The sequence below is a fragment of the Salmo salar genome, chromosome 10 (assembly GCF_965601325.2).
Source record: "Salmo salar chromosome 10, fSalSal1, whole genome shotgun sequence".
Taxonomy (NCBI): Eukaryota; Metazoa; Chordata; class Actinopteri; order Salmoniformes; family Salmonidae; genus Salmo; species Salmo salar.
Genome location: NC_138300.1, coordinates 114630216 through 114647365, shown reverse-complemented (window position 1 = coordinate 114647365; position 17150 = coordinate 114630216). Strand labels below are relative to the sequence as shown.

Here is a 17150-nt window from a genome sequence, read left to right as displayed (position 1 = left end):
TCCTTGCTAGTGCTGAGTCTGACCACATCTCCTTCAGAGGGCCAAATGTCCTCATTTTAAGGATGTACTTATCTACACACTACAGACCACAGACATCCCATTATCTCTATGACAGATATGATAGATAAGGTTAGGCAAAAATCCAGAAACATGACTAAAATGTCATGATTTTGAATATTTCTAGAATCAGCAGGGAATAAGCAGCAGAGGAATCCTCTAACCTATGGCTGGTGTACACGAGGACAGACTGTTTCTGCTCAGTCAAGTCGAGCCAGAGTTGAGATTACAGTGACAAATACGACATCTGACATATGCAAATGCACACTGATTCACAGGGGGAAGAGAGAGGGCCAGAGAGAACGAGAGAGTAAGCGTGTGTGTGTGTGTGTGTGTGTGTGTGTGTGTGTGTGTGTGTGTGTGTGTGTGTGTGTGTGTGTGTGTGATTGTGTGTGTGTGTGTGTGTGTGTGTGTGTGTGTGTGTGTGTGTGTGTGTGTGTGTGTGTGTGTGTGTGTGTGTGTGTGTGTGTGTGTGTGTAAATGCGTGTATAAAAGATAATCTTACGTGGGTCTGATTTGGAGAATGTGTCTCTGTCCAGGAGATTTCTGTAAAACAAGAAAGCAAAGAAACAGTCATTATTGGTTGTGAAAGATGTTATCTGTATTAGGGGAAACAGCGCCACTGTTCACCCCAGCACCTTTGTTATTGTTTTGATGTTGAAATGGAGGAGAAACGGAGGGGAGGAGCCTCCGGCAGGCTTGGTAAAAATACATTCACTATATATTCTGCTGTTCTATTGCACGTGTACTGATGTCAGATGGGAAAAATGGTTGTTTGCATACATTCACTATATATTCTGCTGTTCTATTGCACGTGCACTGATGTCAGATGGGAAAAATGGTTGTTTGCATACATTCACTATATATTCTGCTGTTCTATTGCACGTGCACTGATGTCAGATGGGAAAAATGGTTGTTTGCATACATTCACTATATATTCTGCTGTTCTATTGCACGTGCACTGATGTCAGATGGGAAAAATGGTTGTTTGCATACATTCACTATATATTCTGCTGTTCTATTGCACGTGTACTGATGTCAGATGGGAAAAATGGTTGTTTGCATACATTCACTATATATTCTGCTGTTCTATTGCACGTGCACTGATGTCAGATGGGAAATAAACTGTGTTGGTTGTTTGCAGTAACTTCTTTGTTGTTGCTTTAAATTTGTTATTTTAAATATGTTATTAAGTAGTTATATAGTCATTATTATTTACCCTAACTACCATTTTACCAAGTGATTTCTCCATTCATCCAGTACAGCCTATAGCCATTTCGCGATTCGTTTTTGCACTGAAGAGAAAAGTCCCATTTCCTACCAGATGCTCCAAGCCAGTGAGGTACCCCACCGTTAACAAGCAGGGGGCCAGATTACATATGCACACCACCACAACACCACCACACTGCACCACCACAACACCACAACACTGCACCACCACCACCACAACACTGCACCACCACCACCACCACAACACCACCACACTGCACCACCACCACCACAACACCACAACACTGCACCACCACCACCACAACACTGCACCACCACCACCACCACAACACCACCACACTGCACCACCACCACCACAACACCACAACACTGCACCACCACCACCACAACACCACAACACTGCACCACCACCACCACAACACCACAACACTGCACCACCACCACCACAACACTGCACCACCACAACACCACCACACTGCACCACCACCACCACAACACTGCACCACCACAACACCACAACACTGCACCACCACCACCACAACACCACAACACTGCACCACCACCACCACAACACTGCACCACCACAACACCACCACACTGCACCACCACCACCACAACACCACAACACTGCACCACCACCACAACACTGCACCACCACAACACCACCACACTGCACCACCACCACCACAACAACACAACACTGCACCACCACCACCACAACACCACCACACTGCAACATCAACACCACAACACCACCACACTGCACCACCACCACCACAACACTGCACCACCACAACACCACCACACTGCACCACCACCACCACAACACCACCACACTGCACCACCACCACCACAACACCACCACACTGCACCACCACCACCACAACACCACCACACTGCACCACCACCACCACAACACCACCACACTGCAACATCAACACCACAACACCACCACACTGCACCACCACCACCACAACACTGCACCACCACAACACCACCACACTGCACCACCAACACCACCACACCGCAACATCAACACCACCACCACACCACCACAACACCACCACACTGCACCACCACCACCACAACACCACCACACCGCAACATCAACACCACAACACCACCACACCACCACAACAACACCGCAACACCACCACAACACCACCACACTGCACCACCACCACAACACCACAACACCACCACACCGCAACATCAACACCACAACACCACAACACCACCACAACAACACCGCAACACCACCACAACACCACCACACCACCACACCAACACCGCAACACTGCACCACCACCACCACAACACCACCACACCGCAACATCAACACCACAACACCACCACCACAACACCGCAACACCACCACACCACCACAACAACACTGCAACACCGCAACACCACCACAACACCGCAACACCACCACAACAACACCGCAACACCGCAACACCACCACAACACCACCACACCACCACAACAACACCACAACATCACCACAACAACACCGCACCACCGCAACACCACACCACCACAACCCAACAACACCACATCACCACAACAACACCGCACCACCGCAACACCACACCACCACAACCCAACAACACCACAACAACACCACCACAACAACACCATGTTATGTGCCGCCCCGACACACAACATCAGATGCACAGTGGGAGAGGTGTCCCAGCATGCCTCATTAGCAGTGTTTGTGTGTGTGATACGTTAGCAGCAGCAGAAGAGTGGGTCTGTTACTCTGTTTAGTTTCTAATAGCACTGTATGCCACACTGTGCTGCACCGGGTGGTGAGTCCAGGTCAAACACAGAAAAGAGCCTAAGAAAACCCAAAAGCGCTCACAACTTGAATTCCTGCCAGATAATACATTAAACTCCATCAACCTTTCATGCTCTGTTTTGTTGAAGCTCTGAGCTGTGAAACTCTGACTTATTTAAGAGACTAGAAGAAAAATAGTTGTCCATCAGGCAGGCATCTACAGACCACTAGATACGCAGAGAGACAGAGCGAGAGAGGGCGAGAAATAGGGAGAAATAGGGTTTGGTTTTCGCTATCATGCTAGCCAGGGGGGCACCGCACAGCATTTGTTCTGTGACAAGGCAGCCAAGTGCAGCAAGTGTCTTTGGGCGTTGATCGTTAGTGATGTATCTAGACCAGCCACCCATGTTGTGCTGATCCCAGCCTGCCCCAGATGGTATCACACTATGTCGGTCTGGCTGACCGCTGCATGCCTCTGTCAGAGCAGAGCTACACTAGCCCATTAGTTGGCTGAAACCATATAGAAGTGATAATAAGAGATAGAATTGGGCTGTTCACATCAAATGTGTGTAACGACTGGAGAGCGGAGACGACTGGAGAGCGGAGACGACTGGAGAGCGGAGACGACTGGAGAGCGGAGACGACTGGAGAGCGGAGACGACTGGAGAGCGGAGACGACTGGAGAGCGGAGACGACAGGAGAGCGGAGACGACTCTGGGTCTGGGAGGAAGGGGTGTGATGGTAGAGGTGTGTGATGGGAGAGGTGTGTGATGGGAGGTGTGTGATGGGAGGTGTGTGATGGGAGGAGTGTGTGATTGGAGAGGTGTGATGATAGAGGTGTGTGATCATAGAGGTGTGTGATGGTAGAGGTGTGTGATGGGAGAGGTGTGTGATGGGAGGGGTGTGTTATGGGAGAGGTGTGTGATGGTAGAGGTGTGTGATGGGAGAGGTGTGTGATGGGAGGGGTGTGTTATGGGAGAGGTGTGTAGGAGAGGTGTGTGATGGTAGAGCTGTGTGTGGGAGAGGTGTGTGATGGGAGAGGTGTGTAGGAGAGATGTGTGATGGTAGAGGTGTGTGATGGTAGAGCTGTGTGTGGGAGAGGTGTGTGATGGGAGAGGTGTGTAGGAGAGTTGTGTGATGGTAGAGGTGTGTGATGGTAGAGGTGTGTGATGGGAGAGGTGTGTGATGGTAGAGGTGTGTGATGGAAGAGGTGTGTGATGGGAGAGGTGTGTAGGAGAGGTGTGTGTAGGAGAGGTGTGTGATGGTAGAGGTGTGTGATGGTAGAGGTGTGTGATGGGAGAGGTGTGTGATGGGAGAGGTGTGTGATGGTAGAGGTGTGTGATGGTAGAGGTGTGTGATGGGAGAGGTGTGTGATGGGAGGGGTGTGTGATGGTAGAGGTGTGTGATGGTAGAGGTGTGTGATGGGAGAGGTGTGTGATGGGAGGGGTGTGTGATGGTAGAGGTGTGTGATGGTAGAGGTGTGTGATGGTAAAGGTGTGTAGGAGAGGTGTGTGATGGGAGAGGTGTGTAGGAGAGGTGTGCGATGGAAGAGGTGTGCGATGGTAGAGGTGTGCGATGGTAGAGGTGTGTGATGGTAGAGGTGTGTGATGGGAGGTGTGTGATGGGAGGTGTGTGATGGGAGGGGTGTGTGATGGGAGAGGTGTGTGTAGGAGAGATGTGTGATGGGAGAGGTGTGTGATTGGAGGGGTGTGTGATGGTAGAGGTGTGTGATGGGAGAGGTGTGTGATGGGAGAGGTGTGTGATGGGAGTGATATGTGATGGGAGAGCTGTGTGATGGTAGAGCTGTGTGATGGTTGAGGTGTGTGATGGGAGAGGCGTGTGATGGGAGGAGTGTGTGATGGGAGGGGTGTGTTATGGGAGAGGTGTGTGATGGGAGAGGTGTGTAGGAGAGGTGTGTGATGGGAGAGGTGTGTGATGGGAGAGGTGTGTGATGGAAGAGGTGTGTGATGGGAGAGGTGTGTAGGAGAGGTGAGTGTAGGAGAGGTGTTTGATGGTAGAGGTGTGTGATGGTAGAGGTGTGCGATGGTAGAGGTGTGTGATGGGAGAGGTGTGTGATGGTAGAGGTGTGTGATGATAGAGGTGTGTGTTGGAGAGGTGTGTGATGGGAGAGGTGTGTGATTGGAGGGGTGTGTGATGGTAGAGGTGTGTGATGGTAGAGGTGTGTGATGGGAGAGCTGTGTGATGGGAGGGGTGTGTGATGGTAGAGGTGTGTAGGAGAGGTGTGTGATGGGAGAGGTGTGTGATGGGAGAGATGTGTGATGGTAGAGATGTGTGATGGTAGAGGTGTGTAGGAGAGGTGTGTGATGGGAGAGATGTGTGATGGCAGAGATGTGTGATGGTAGAGGTGTGATGGGAGAGGTGTGTGATGGGAGAGGTGTGTGATGGTAGAGGTGTGTGATGGTAGAGGTGTGTGATGGTAGAGGTGTGTGATGTAGAGGTGTGTGATGGAAGAGGTGTGTAGGAGAGGTGTGATGGGAGAGGTGTGTGATGTGGAGGTGTGTGATGGAAGAGAAGTGTAGGAGAGGTGTGATGGGAGAGGTGTGTGATGTAGAGGTGTGTGATGGGTGAGGTGTGTAGGAGAGGTATTTGATTGTAGAGGTGTGTGTGGGAGAGGTATGTGATGGTAGAGATGTGTTATGGGAGAGGTGTGTGATGGGAGAGCTGTGTGTGGGAGAGGTGTGTGATGGGAGAGGTGTGTGATGGTAGAGGTGTGTGATGGGAGAGGTGTGTGATGGGAGGGGTGTGTGATGGTAGAGGTGTGTGATGGTAGAGGTGTGTGATGGGAGGGGTGTGTGATGGTAGAGCTGTGTGATGGTAGAGGTGTGTGATGGGAGAGGTGTGTGATGGGAGAGGTGTGTGATGGTAGAGGTGTGTGATGGGAGAGGTGTGTGATGGGAGGGGTGTGTGATGGTAGAGGTGTGTGATGGGAGAGGTGTGTGATGGGAGGGGTGTGTGATGGTAGAGGTGTGTGATGGTAGAGGTGTGTGATGGGAGAGGTGTGTGATGGGAGAGGTGTGTGATGGGAGAGGTGTGTAGGAGAGGTGTGTGTAGGAGAGATGTGTGATGGTAGAGATGTGTGATGGTAGATGTGTGTGATGGGAGAGGTGTGTGATGGGAGAGGTGTGTGTGTGATGGGAAACTGTGTAGGAGAGGTGTGTGATGGGAGAGATGTGTGATGGCAGAGATGTGTGATGGTAGAGGTGTGATGGGAGAGGTGTGTGATGGGAGAGGTGTGTGATGGTGTAGGTGTGTGATGGTAGAGGTGTGTGATGGTAGAGGTGTGTGATGTAGAGGTGTGTGATGGAAGAGGTGTGTAGGAGAGGTGTGTGATGGGAGAGGTGTGTGATGTAGAGGTGTGTGATGGAAGAGGTGTGTAGGAGAGGTGTGATGGGAGAGGTGTGTGATGTAGAGGTGTGTGATGGGTGAGGTGTGTAGGAGAGGTATTTGATTGTAGAGGTGTGTGTGGGAGAGGTATGTGATGGTAGAGATGTGTTATGGGAGAGGTGTGTGATGGGAGAGGTGTGTAGGAGAGGTGTGTGATGGTAGAGCTGTGTGTGGGAGAGGTGTGTGATGGGAGAGGTGTGTGATGGTAGAGCTGTGTGTGGGAGAGGTGTGTGTGGGAGAGTTGTGTGATGGTAGAGGTGTGTGATGGTAGAGGTGTGTGATGGTAGAGGTGTGTGATGGGAGAGGTGTGTGATTGGAGAGGTGTGTGATGGGAGAGGTGTGTGATGGGAGAGGTGTGTAGGAGAGGTGTGTAGGAGAGATGTGTGATGGTAGAGGTGTGTGATGGTAGAGGTGTGTGATGGGAGAGGTGTGTGATGGGAGAGGTGTGTAGGAGAGGTGTGTGTAGGAGAGATGTGTGATGGTAGAGATGTGTGATGGTAGAGGTGTGTGATGGTAGAGGTGTGTGATGGGAGAGGTGTGTGATGGGAGAGGTGTGTGATGGTAGAGGTGTGTGTAGGAGAGGTGTGTGATGGGAGAGGTGTGTGATGGGAGGGGTGTGTGATGGTAGAGGTGTGTGATGGTAGAGGTGTGTGATGGTAAAGGTGTGTAGGAGAGGTGTGTGATGGGAGAGAGGTGTAGGAGAGGTGTGCGATGGTAGAGGTGTGTGATGGTAGAGGTGTGTGATGGGAGGTGTGTGATGGTAGAGGTGTGTGATGGTAGAGGTGTGTGATGGTAGAGGTGTGTGATGGGAGGTGTGTGTGATGGGAGAGGTGTGTGATGATAGAGGTGTGTGATGGTAGAGGTGTGTGATGGTAGAGGTGTGTGATGGGAGAGATGTGTGATGGGAGAGATGTGTGATGGCAGAGATGTGTGATGGTAGAGGTGTGATGGGAGAGGTGTGTGATGGTAGAGGTGTGTGATGGTAGAGGTGTGTGATGGTAGAGGTGTGTGATGGTAGAGGTGTGTGATGTAGAGGTGTGTGACGGAAGAGGTGTGTAGGAGAGGTGTGATGGGAGAGGTGTGTGATGTAGAGGTGTGTGATGGAAGAGGTGTGTAGGAGAGGTGTGATGGGAGAGGTGTGTGATGTAGAGGTGTGTGATGGGTGAGGTGTGTAGGAGAGGTATTTGATTGTAGAGGTGTGTGTGGGAGAGGTATGTGATGGTAGAGATGTGTTATGGGAGAGGTGTGTGATGGGAGAGGTGTGTAGGAGAGGTGTGTGATGGTAGAGCTGTGTGTGGGAGAGGTGTGTGATGGGAGAGGTGTGTGATGGTAGAGCTGTGTGTGGGAGAGGTGTGTGTGGGAGAGGTGTGTGATGGGAGGGGTGTGTGATGGTAGAGGTGTGTGATGGTAGAGGTGTGTGATGGGAGAGGTGTGTGATGGGAGAGGTGTGTGATGGGAGAGGGGTGTAGGAGAGGTGTGTGTAGGAGAGATGTGTGATGGTAGAGATGTGTGATGGTAGATGTGTGTGATGGGAGAGGTGTGTGATGGGAGAGGTGTGTGTGTGATGGGAAACTGTGTAGGAGAGGTGTGTGATGGGAGAGATGTGTGATGGCAGAGATGTGTGATGGTAGAGGTGTGATGGGAGAGGTGTGTGATGGGAGAGGTGTGTGATGGTGTAGGTGTGTGATGGTAGAGGTGTGTGATGGTAGAGGTGTGTGATGTAGAGGTGTGTGATGGAAGAGGTGTGTAGGAGAGGTGTGTGATGGGAGAGGTGTGTGATGTAGAGGTGTGTGATGGAAGAGGTGTGTAGGAGAGGTGTGATGGGAGAGGTGTGTGATGTAGAGGTGTGTGATGGGTGAGGTGTGTAGGAGAGGTATTTGATTGTAGAGGTGTGTGTGGGAGAGTTATGTGATGGTAGAGATGTGTTATGGGAGAGGTGTGTGATGGGAGAGGTGTGTAGGAGAGGTGTGTGATGGTAGAGGTGTGTGATGGGAGAGATGTGTGATGGGAGAGATGTGTGATGGCAGAGATGTGTGATGGTAGAGGTGTGATGGGAGAGGTGTGTGATGGTAGAGGTGTGTGATGGTAGAGGTGTGTGATGGTAGAGGTGTGTGATGTAGAGGTGTGTGACGGAAGAGGTGTGTAGGAGAGGTGTGATGGGAGAGGTGTGTGATGTAGAGGTGTGTGATGGAAGAGGTGTGTAGGAGAGGTGTGATGGGAGAGGTGTGTGATGTAGAGGTGTGTGATGGGTGAGGTGTGTAGGAGAGGTATTTGATTGTAGAGGTGTGTGTGGGAGAGGTATGTGATGGTAGAGATGTGTTATGGGAGAGGTGTGTGATGGGAGAGGTGTGTAGGAGAGGTGTGTGATGGTAGAGCTGTGTGTGGGAGAGGTGTGTGATGGGAGAGGTGTGTGATGGTAGAGCTGTGTGTGGGAGAGGTGTGTGTGGGAGAGGTGTGTGATGGGAGGGGTGTGTGATGGTAGAGGTGTGTGATGGTAGAGGTGTGTGATGGGAGAGGTGTGTGATGGGAGAGGTGTGTGATGGGAGAGGGGTGTAGGAGAGGTGTGTGTAGGAGAGATGTGTGATGGTAGAGATGTGTGATGGTAGAGATGTGTGATGGTAGAGGTGTGTAGGAGAGGTGTGTGATGGGAGAGATGTGTGATGGCAGAGATGTGTGATGGTAGAGGTGTGATGGGAGAGGTGTGTGATGGTAGAGGTGTGTGATGGTAGAGGTGTGTGATGGTAGAGGTGTGTGATGTAGAGGTGTGTGACGGAAGAGGTGTGTAGGAGAGGTGTGATGGGAGAGGTGTGTGATGTAGAGGTGTGTGATGGAAGAGGTGTGTAGGAGAGGTGTGATGGGAGAGGTGTGTGATGTAGAGGTGTGTGATGGGTGAGGTGTGTAGGAGAGGTATTTGATTGTAGAGGTGTGTGTGGGAGAGGTATGTGATGGTAGAGATGTGTTATGGGAGAGGTGTGTGATGGGAGAGGTGTGTAGGAGAGGTGTGTGATGGTAGAGCTGTGTGTGGGAGAGGTGTGTGATGGGAGAGGTGTGTGATGGTAGAGCTGTGTGTGGGAGAGGTGTGTGTGGGAGAGGTGTGTGATGGGAGGGGTGTGTGATGGTAGAGGTGTGTGATGGTAGAGGTGTGTGATGGGAGAGGTGTGTGATGGGAGAGGTGTGTGATGGGAGAGGGGTGTAGGAGAGGTGTGTGTAGGAGAGATGTGTGATGGTAGAGATGTGTGATGGTAGATGTGTGTGATGGGAGAGGTGTGTGATGGGAGAGGTGTGTGTGTGATGGGAAACTGTGTAGGAGAGGTGTGTGATGGGAGAGATGTGTGATGGCAGAGATGTGTGATGGTAGAGGTGTGATGGGAGAGGTGTGTGATGGGAGAGGTGTGTGATGGTGTAGGTGTGTGATGGTAGAGGTGTGTGATGGTAGAGGTGTGTGATGTAGAGGTGTGTGATGGAAGAGGTGTGTAGGAGAGGTGTGTGATGGGAGAGGTGTGTGATGTAGAGGTGTGTGATGGAAGAGGTGTGTAGGAGAGGTGTGATGGGAGAGGTGTGTGATGTAGAGGTGTGTGATGGGTGAGGTGTGTAGGAGAGGTATTTGATTGTAGAGGTGTGTGTGGGAGAGTTATGTGATGGTAGAGATGTGTTATGGGAGAGGTGTGTGATGGGAGAGGTGTGTAGGAGAGGTGTGTGATGGTAGAGGTGTGTGATGGGAGAGATGTGTGATGGGAGAGATGTGTGATGGCAGAGATGTGTGATGGTAGAGGTGTGATGGGAGAGGTGTGTGATGGTAGAGGTGTGTGATGGTAGAGGTGTGTGATGGTAGAGGTGTGTGATGTAGAGGTGTGTGACGGAAGAGGTGTGTAGGAGAGGTGTGATGGGAGAGGTGTGTGATGTAGAGGTGTGTGATGGAAGAGGTGTGTAGGAGAGGTGTGATGGGAGAGGTGTGTGATGTAGAGGTGTGTGATGGGTGAGGTGTGTAGGAGAGGTATTTGATTGTAGAGGTGTGTGTGGGAGAGGTATGTGATGGTAGAGATGTGTTATGGGAGAGGTGTGTGATGGGAGAGGTGTGTAGGAGAGGTGTGTGATGGTAGAGCTGTGTGTGGGAGAGGTGTGTGATGGGAGAGGTGTGTGATGGTAGAGCTGTGTGTGGGAGAGGTGTGTGTGGGAGAGGTGTGTGATGGGAGGGGTGTGTGATGGTAGAGGTGTGTGATGGTAGAGGTGTGTGATGGGAGAGGTGTGTGATGGGAGAGGTGTGTGATGGGAGAGGGGTGTAGGAGAGGTGTGTGTAGGAGAGATGTGTGATGGTAGAGATGTGTGATGGTAGATGTGTGTGATGGGAGAGGTGTGTGATGGGAGAGGTGTGTGTGTGATGGGAAACTGTGTAGGAGAGGTGTGTGATGGGAGAGATGTGTGATGGCAGAGATGTGTGATGGTAGAGGTGTGATGGGAGAGGTGTGTGATGGGAGAGGTGTGTGATGGTGTAGGTGTGTGATGGTAGAGGTGTGTGATGGTAGAGGTGTGTGATGTAGAGGTGTGTGATGGAAGAGGTGTGTAGGAGAGGTGTGTGATGGGAGAGGTGTGTGATGTAGAGGTGTGTGATGGAAGAGGTGTGTAGGAGAGGTGTGATGGGAGAGGTGTGTGATGTAGAGGTGTGTGATGGGTGAGGTGTGTAGGAGAGGTATTTGATTGTAGAGGTGTGTGTGGGAGAGTTATGTGATGGTAGAGATGTGTTATGGGAGAGGTGTGTGATGGGAGAGGTGTGTAGGAGAGGTGTGTGATGGTAGAGCTGTGTGTGGGAGAGGTGTGTGATGGGAGAGGTGTGTGATGGTAGAGCTGTGTGTGGGAGAGGTGTGTGTGGGAGAGTTGTGTGATGGTAGAGGTGTGTGATGGTAGAGGTGTGTGATGGTAGAGGTGTGTGATGGGAGAGCTGTGTGATTGGAGAGGTGTGTGATGGGAGAGGTGTGTGATGGGAGAGGTGTGTAGGAGAGGTGTGTAGGAGAGATGTGTGATGGTAGAGGTGTGTGATGGTAGAGGTGTGTGATGGGAGAGGTGTGTGATGGGAGAGGTGTGTAGGAGAGGTGTGTGTAGGAGAGATGTGTGATGGTAGAGATGTGTGATGGTAGAGGTGTGTGATGGTAGAGGTGTGTGATGGGAGAGGTGTGTGATGGTAGAGGTGTGTGTAGGAGAGGTGTGTGATGGGAGAGGTGTGTGATGGGAGGGGTGTGTGATGGTAGAGGTGTGTGATGGTAGAGGTGTGTGATGGTAAAGGTGTGTAGGAGAGGTGTGTGATGGGAGAGAGGTGTAGGAGAGGTGTGCGATGGTAGAGGTGTGTGATGGTAGAGGTGTGTGATGGGAGGTGTGTGATGGTAGAGGTGTGTGATGGTAGAGGTGTGTGATGGTAGAGGTGTGTGATGGGAGGTGTGTGTGATGGGAGAGGTGTGTGATGATAGAGGTGTGTGATGGTAGAGGTGTGTGATGGTAGAGGTGTGTGATGGGAGAGATGTGTGATGGCAGAGATGTGTGATGGTAGAGGTGTGATGGGAGAGGTGTGTGATGGTAGAGGTGTGTGATGGTAGAGGTGTGTGATGGTAGAGGTGTGTGATGGTAGAGGTGTGTGATGTAGAGGTGTGTGACGGAAGAGGTGTGTAGGAGAGGTGTGATGGGAGAGGTGTGTGATGTAGAGGTGTGTGATGGAAGAGGTGTGTGATGTAGAGGTGTGCGATGGTAGAGGTGTGTGATGGTAGAGGTGTGTGATGGGAGGTGTGTGATGGTAGAGGTGTGTGATGGTAGAGGTGTGTGATGGTAGAGGTGTGTGATGGGAGGTGTGTGTGATGGGAGAGGTGTGTGATGATAGAGGTGTGTGATGGTAGAGGTGTGTGATGGTAGAGGTGTGTGATGGGAGAGATGTGTGATTGGAGGGGTGTGTGATGGGAGGGGTGTGTGATGGGAGAGGTGTGTGATGGGAGGGGTGTGTGATGGTAGAGGTGTGTGATGGTTGAGGTGTGTGTAGGATAGGTGTGTGATGGGAGAGGTGTGTGATGGTAGAGGTGTGTGATGGGAGAGGTGTGTGATGGGAGGGGTGTGTGATGGTAGAGGTGTGTAGGAGAGGTGTGTGATGGGAGAGGTGTGTGATGGTAGAGGTGTGTGATGGGAGGAGTGTGTGATGGGAGGGGTGTGTTATGGGAGAGATGTGTGATGGGAGGAGTGTGTGATGGGAGGAGTGTGTGATGGGAGAGGTGTGTGATGGGAGCGGTGTGTAGGAGAGGTGTGTGATGGTAGAGGTGTGTGATGGTAGAGCTGTGTGTGGGAGAGGTGTGTGATGGTAGAGGTGTGTGATGGTAGAGGTGTGTGATGGGAGAGGTGTGTGATGGTAGAGGTGTGTGATGGGAGAGGTGTGTGATGGTAGAGGTGTGTGATGGAAGAGGTGTGTGATGGGAGGGGTGTGTGATGGTAGAGGTGTGTGATGGTAGAGGTGTGTGATGGTAAAGGTGTGTAGGAGAGGTGTGTGATGGGAGAGGTGTGTAGGAGAGGTGTGTGATGGTAGAGGTGTGTGATGGTAGAGATGTGTGATGGGAGGTGTGTGATGGGAGGTGTGTGATGGGAGATGTGTGTGATGGGAGATGTGTGTGATGGTAGAGGTGTGTGATGGTAGAGGTGTGTGATGGTAGAGGTGTGTGATGGTAAAGGTGTGTAGGAGAGGTGTGTGATGGGAGAGGTGTGTAGGAGAGGTGTGTGATGGTAGAGGTGTGTAGGAGAGGTGTGATGGGAGAGGTGTGTAGGAGAGAAGTGTGATGGGAGAGGTGTGTAGGAGAGGTGTGTGATGGGAGAGGTGTGTGATGGGAGCGGTGTGTAGGAGAGGTGTGTGATGGTAGAGGTGTGTGATGGTAGAGCTGTGTGTGGGAGAGGTGTGTGATGATAGAGGTGTGTGTAGGACTAAAACACAAGAAATAGAGCATTAGAAATAGAACGAAATAACTAGACCAAAAGAACTAGAACACTAGAACTAGATCTCTAGAACCTGAATACTAGATCTAGAACACTACAACTAGAACACCAAAACTAGAGCACTAGAACAGGAACACTAGAACTAGAGCAGTAGAACTAGGGCACTAGTATAGCAGTAGAACTAGGGCACTAGTATAAGAAGACTAGATCTAGAGCACTATAACTAGAACACTAGAATAAGAACACTAGAACAAAAAGAACTAGAGCACTGGAACTAGATCTCTAGAACCCGAATACTAGATCTAGAACACTACAACTAGAACACCAAAACTAGAGCACTAGAACAAGAACACTAGAACTAGAGCAGTAGAACTAGGGCACTAGTATAAGAACACTAGATCTAGTGCCATAGATCTAGGACACTAGAACTAGGGTACAATAACTAGAACACTAGAACTAGAACACTAGAACTAGAAAACTAGAACACTAGAACTAGACCACTAGAACTAGAACACCAGAACACTAGAACTACTAGAACTAGAGCACAACAACTAGAACTATAACATAAGAACTAGAATACTAGAACTAGAACACAAGAACAACAGCACTAGAACACTAAAGCACTAGAACTAGAACACCAGAACCAGAACAAAAGAACAAGAGCACTAGAACTAGAACACTAGAACTAGATTACTAGAACTAGAACACTAGAACTAGATTACTAGAACTAGAACACTAGAACTAGATTACTAGAACTAGAACACTAGAACTAGTGCACTAGAACTAGAATACTAGAAAAAGGGCACTAGAACTAGAAAACTAGAACTAGAACACTAGAACACTAGAAACAGAACAATAGAACTAGAACACAGCTACTGGAGCACAAGAACTAGAACACTAGAACTAGAACACTAGAACTGGAGCAATAGAACACTTGAACTAGATCACTATAACACAAGAACTAGAGCACTAGAACAAGAACACTAGAACTAGAGCACTAGAACAAGAACACCAGAACACTAGAACTAGAGCACTAGAACACTTGAACTAGAGCTAGAGAACTAGAACTAAAACACAAGAACTAGAACACTAGAACTAGAACACTAGAACACTAGAACTAGATCACTAGAACTAGAACATAAGAACTAGAGCGCTGGAACTAGAACACTAGAACTAGAACAATAGAACTAGAACAATAGAACTAGAACCCTAGAACACTAAAAAACTAGAAGTATAACATTAGAACTAGAACACCAGTACAAGAGCACCATATCTAGAACACTAGAACCAGAGAACGAGAACCAGAAACACTGGAACTAGAGCTCTAGGACACTTGAACTAGAGCACTAAAACACAAGAACTAGAGCACTAGAACTAGAACACTAGATCTAGATCACTAGAACAAGAACACTAGAACTAGGGCACAAGAAACAGAACACTATTACCAGAAAACTAGAACTAGAAAACTGGAACACTAGAATAAGAGCACAGCAAATATAACACTACATCTAGAACACTAGAACCAGAACACTAGAACACTAGAACTAGATCACTAGAACTAGTGCACTAGAAATAGAACACTAAAAATTGGGAACTAGAACTAAAAATCTTGAGTAAGAACACTCGAACTACAGCACTAGAACTAGAGCAGTAGAACTAGAACAAAAGAACTACAACACTAGAGCAAGAAGACTAGAACACTAGAAATAGAACACCTGAACAAGTGCTCTAGAATTAGAACACTAGAAAAAGAACACAAGAAGTCAAACACTATAACTAGAACACTAGTACACTAGAACTAGAACACTAGTACACTAGAACTAGAACACTAGTACACTAGAACTAGAACACTAGAACTAGCGAACTAGAAAACAAGTACACGAGAACTAGAAAACTAGAACACTAGAACTAGAGCATTAGAACTAGAGATCTAGAACTAGAACACTAGAACTAAAATACTAGAACGATAGCACTAGAACTAAAACACTAGAACCAGACCATTAGAACTAAAACATGAAAACTAGAGCACTAGAACACTAGAACTAGAGCACAAGAACTAGAACACTAGAACTAGAACACTAGAAGCAGAAGAGAATAAGTAGAACACTAGATCTATGGCACTAGAAATAGAACACAATAACTATAACACAAGAATTAGAACACAAGAACTAGAGCAGTAGAACTAGAACCCTTGAACGAGAACACAAGAAAACTAGAAGTATAACACTAGAACTAGAACACAGGTACTAGAGCACTAGAACTAGAACACTAGAACCAGAGCACGAGAACACTAGAACTGGAGCACTAGAACTAGAACACTAGAAAACTAGAACTAGAACACTAGAACTAGAGCTAGAACACTAGAACTAGGGCACTAGTATAAGAACACTAGAACTAGAACACTAGAACTAGAGAACTAGAACTAGAAAACTAGAACACTTGAACTAGAGCACTAGAACACTTGAACTAGAACACAAGAACACAAGAACTAGAGCACTGGAACTAGAAAACTAGATCTAGAGCCCTAGATCTAGAACACAAGAACTAGGGTACTAGAACTAGACCACTAAAACTAAAAAACTAAAATTAGAGCACTAGGACTAGAACACTAGAACTAGAACACTAGAACTAGAAGACTAGAACATAAGAACTACAGCACTAGAACACTAGAACTAGAACACTAGAACTAGAAGACTAGAACATAAGAACTACAGCACTAGAACACTAGAACTAGAACACTAGAAAAAGGGCACTAGAACTAGTACACTATAACTAGAACACTATAATACTAGAAACAGAACACTAGAACTAGAATACAGGTACTGGAGCACAAGAACAAGAACACTAGAACTAGAATACTAGAAGTTCTAGTGTTTTAGTTCTACACATGCCACGTGTAACCACGCCAGCCCAGGACCTCCACTTTCGGCTTCTTCACCTGCGGGATCATCTGAGACCAGCCACCCTGACAGCTGATGAAACTGAGGAGCATTTATGTCTGTAATAAAGCCCTTTGTGGGGAAAAACTAATTCTGATTGGCTGGGCCTGGCTCCCAGTGAGTGGGCCTATGCCCTCCCAGGCCCACCCATGGCTGCGCCCCTGCCCATTTATGTGAAATACATAGATTAGGGCCTAATGAATTTATTTCAATATACTGCTTTCCTTATATGAACTGTAACTCAGTAAAATCGTTGAAATTGTTGCATGTTGAGTTTATATTTTTGATCAGTATTGATTTAAGGCAAAACTGTACCTTGGCCACTCAGGAACATTCACTGTTTTCTTGGTAAGCAACACCAGTGTTGATATGGGCTTGTGTTTTAGGTTATTGAATTTATTTCCCAGTGTCTGCTGAAAAGCAGACTGAACAAGGTTTCCTGTAGGATTTTGCCTGTGCTTAACCCCCAGTTCTTAATAACGATTAAGAGCATAGCCATAACCTAATGCAGCCACCACTGTGGCTGAAAATGCAGAGCGTGGTACTCAGTAATGTGTTGTGTTGGATTTGCTCCATACATAACACTTTGTATTCAGGACAAAAAGTGAATTGCTTTGCCAAATATTTTGCAGTATTAGTGCCTTGTTGCAAACAGGATAGATGTTTTGTAATATTTTTTATTCTGGACAGGCTTCATTGTTTTCACGCTGTCAATTAGGTTAGTATTGTGGAGTCACTACAATGTTGTTGATCCATCCTCAGTTTTCTCCTATCACAGCCATTAA

At 48.5% G+C, this 17150-nt stretch overlaps 1 protein-coding gene across 1 annotated transcript in view; it reads right to left on the bottom strand.

Annotated features, from left to right (window-relative positions):
* LOC106561599 (copine-8) overlaps positions 1 to 17150 on the bottom strand; it is an 86270-nt gene that overhangs the window by 62687 nt on the left and 6433 nt on the right. Inside the window, exon 2 of the mRNA XM_045688455.2 lies at positions 563 to 603. Coding sequence (XP_045544411.1) covers positions 563 to 603 — 41 coding nt within the window. The remainder of the gene's footprint in view (positions 1 to 562; positions 604 to 17150) is intronic.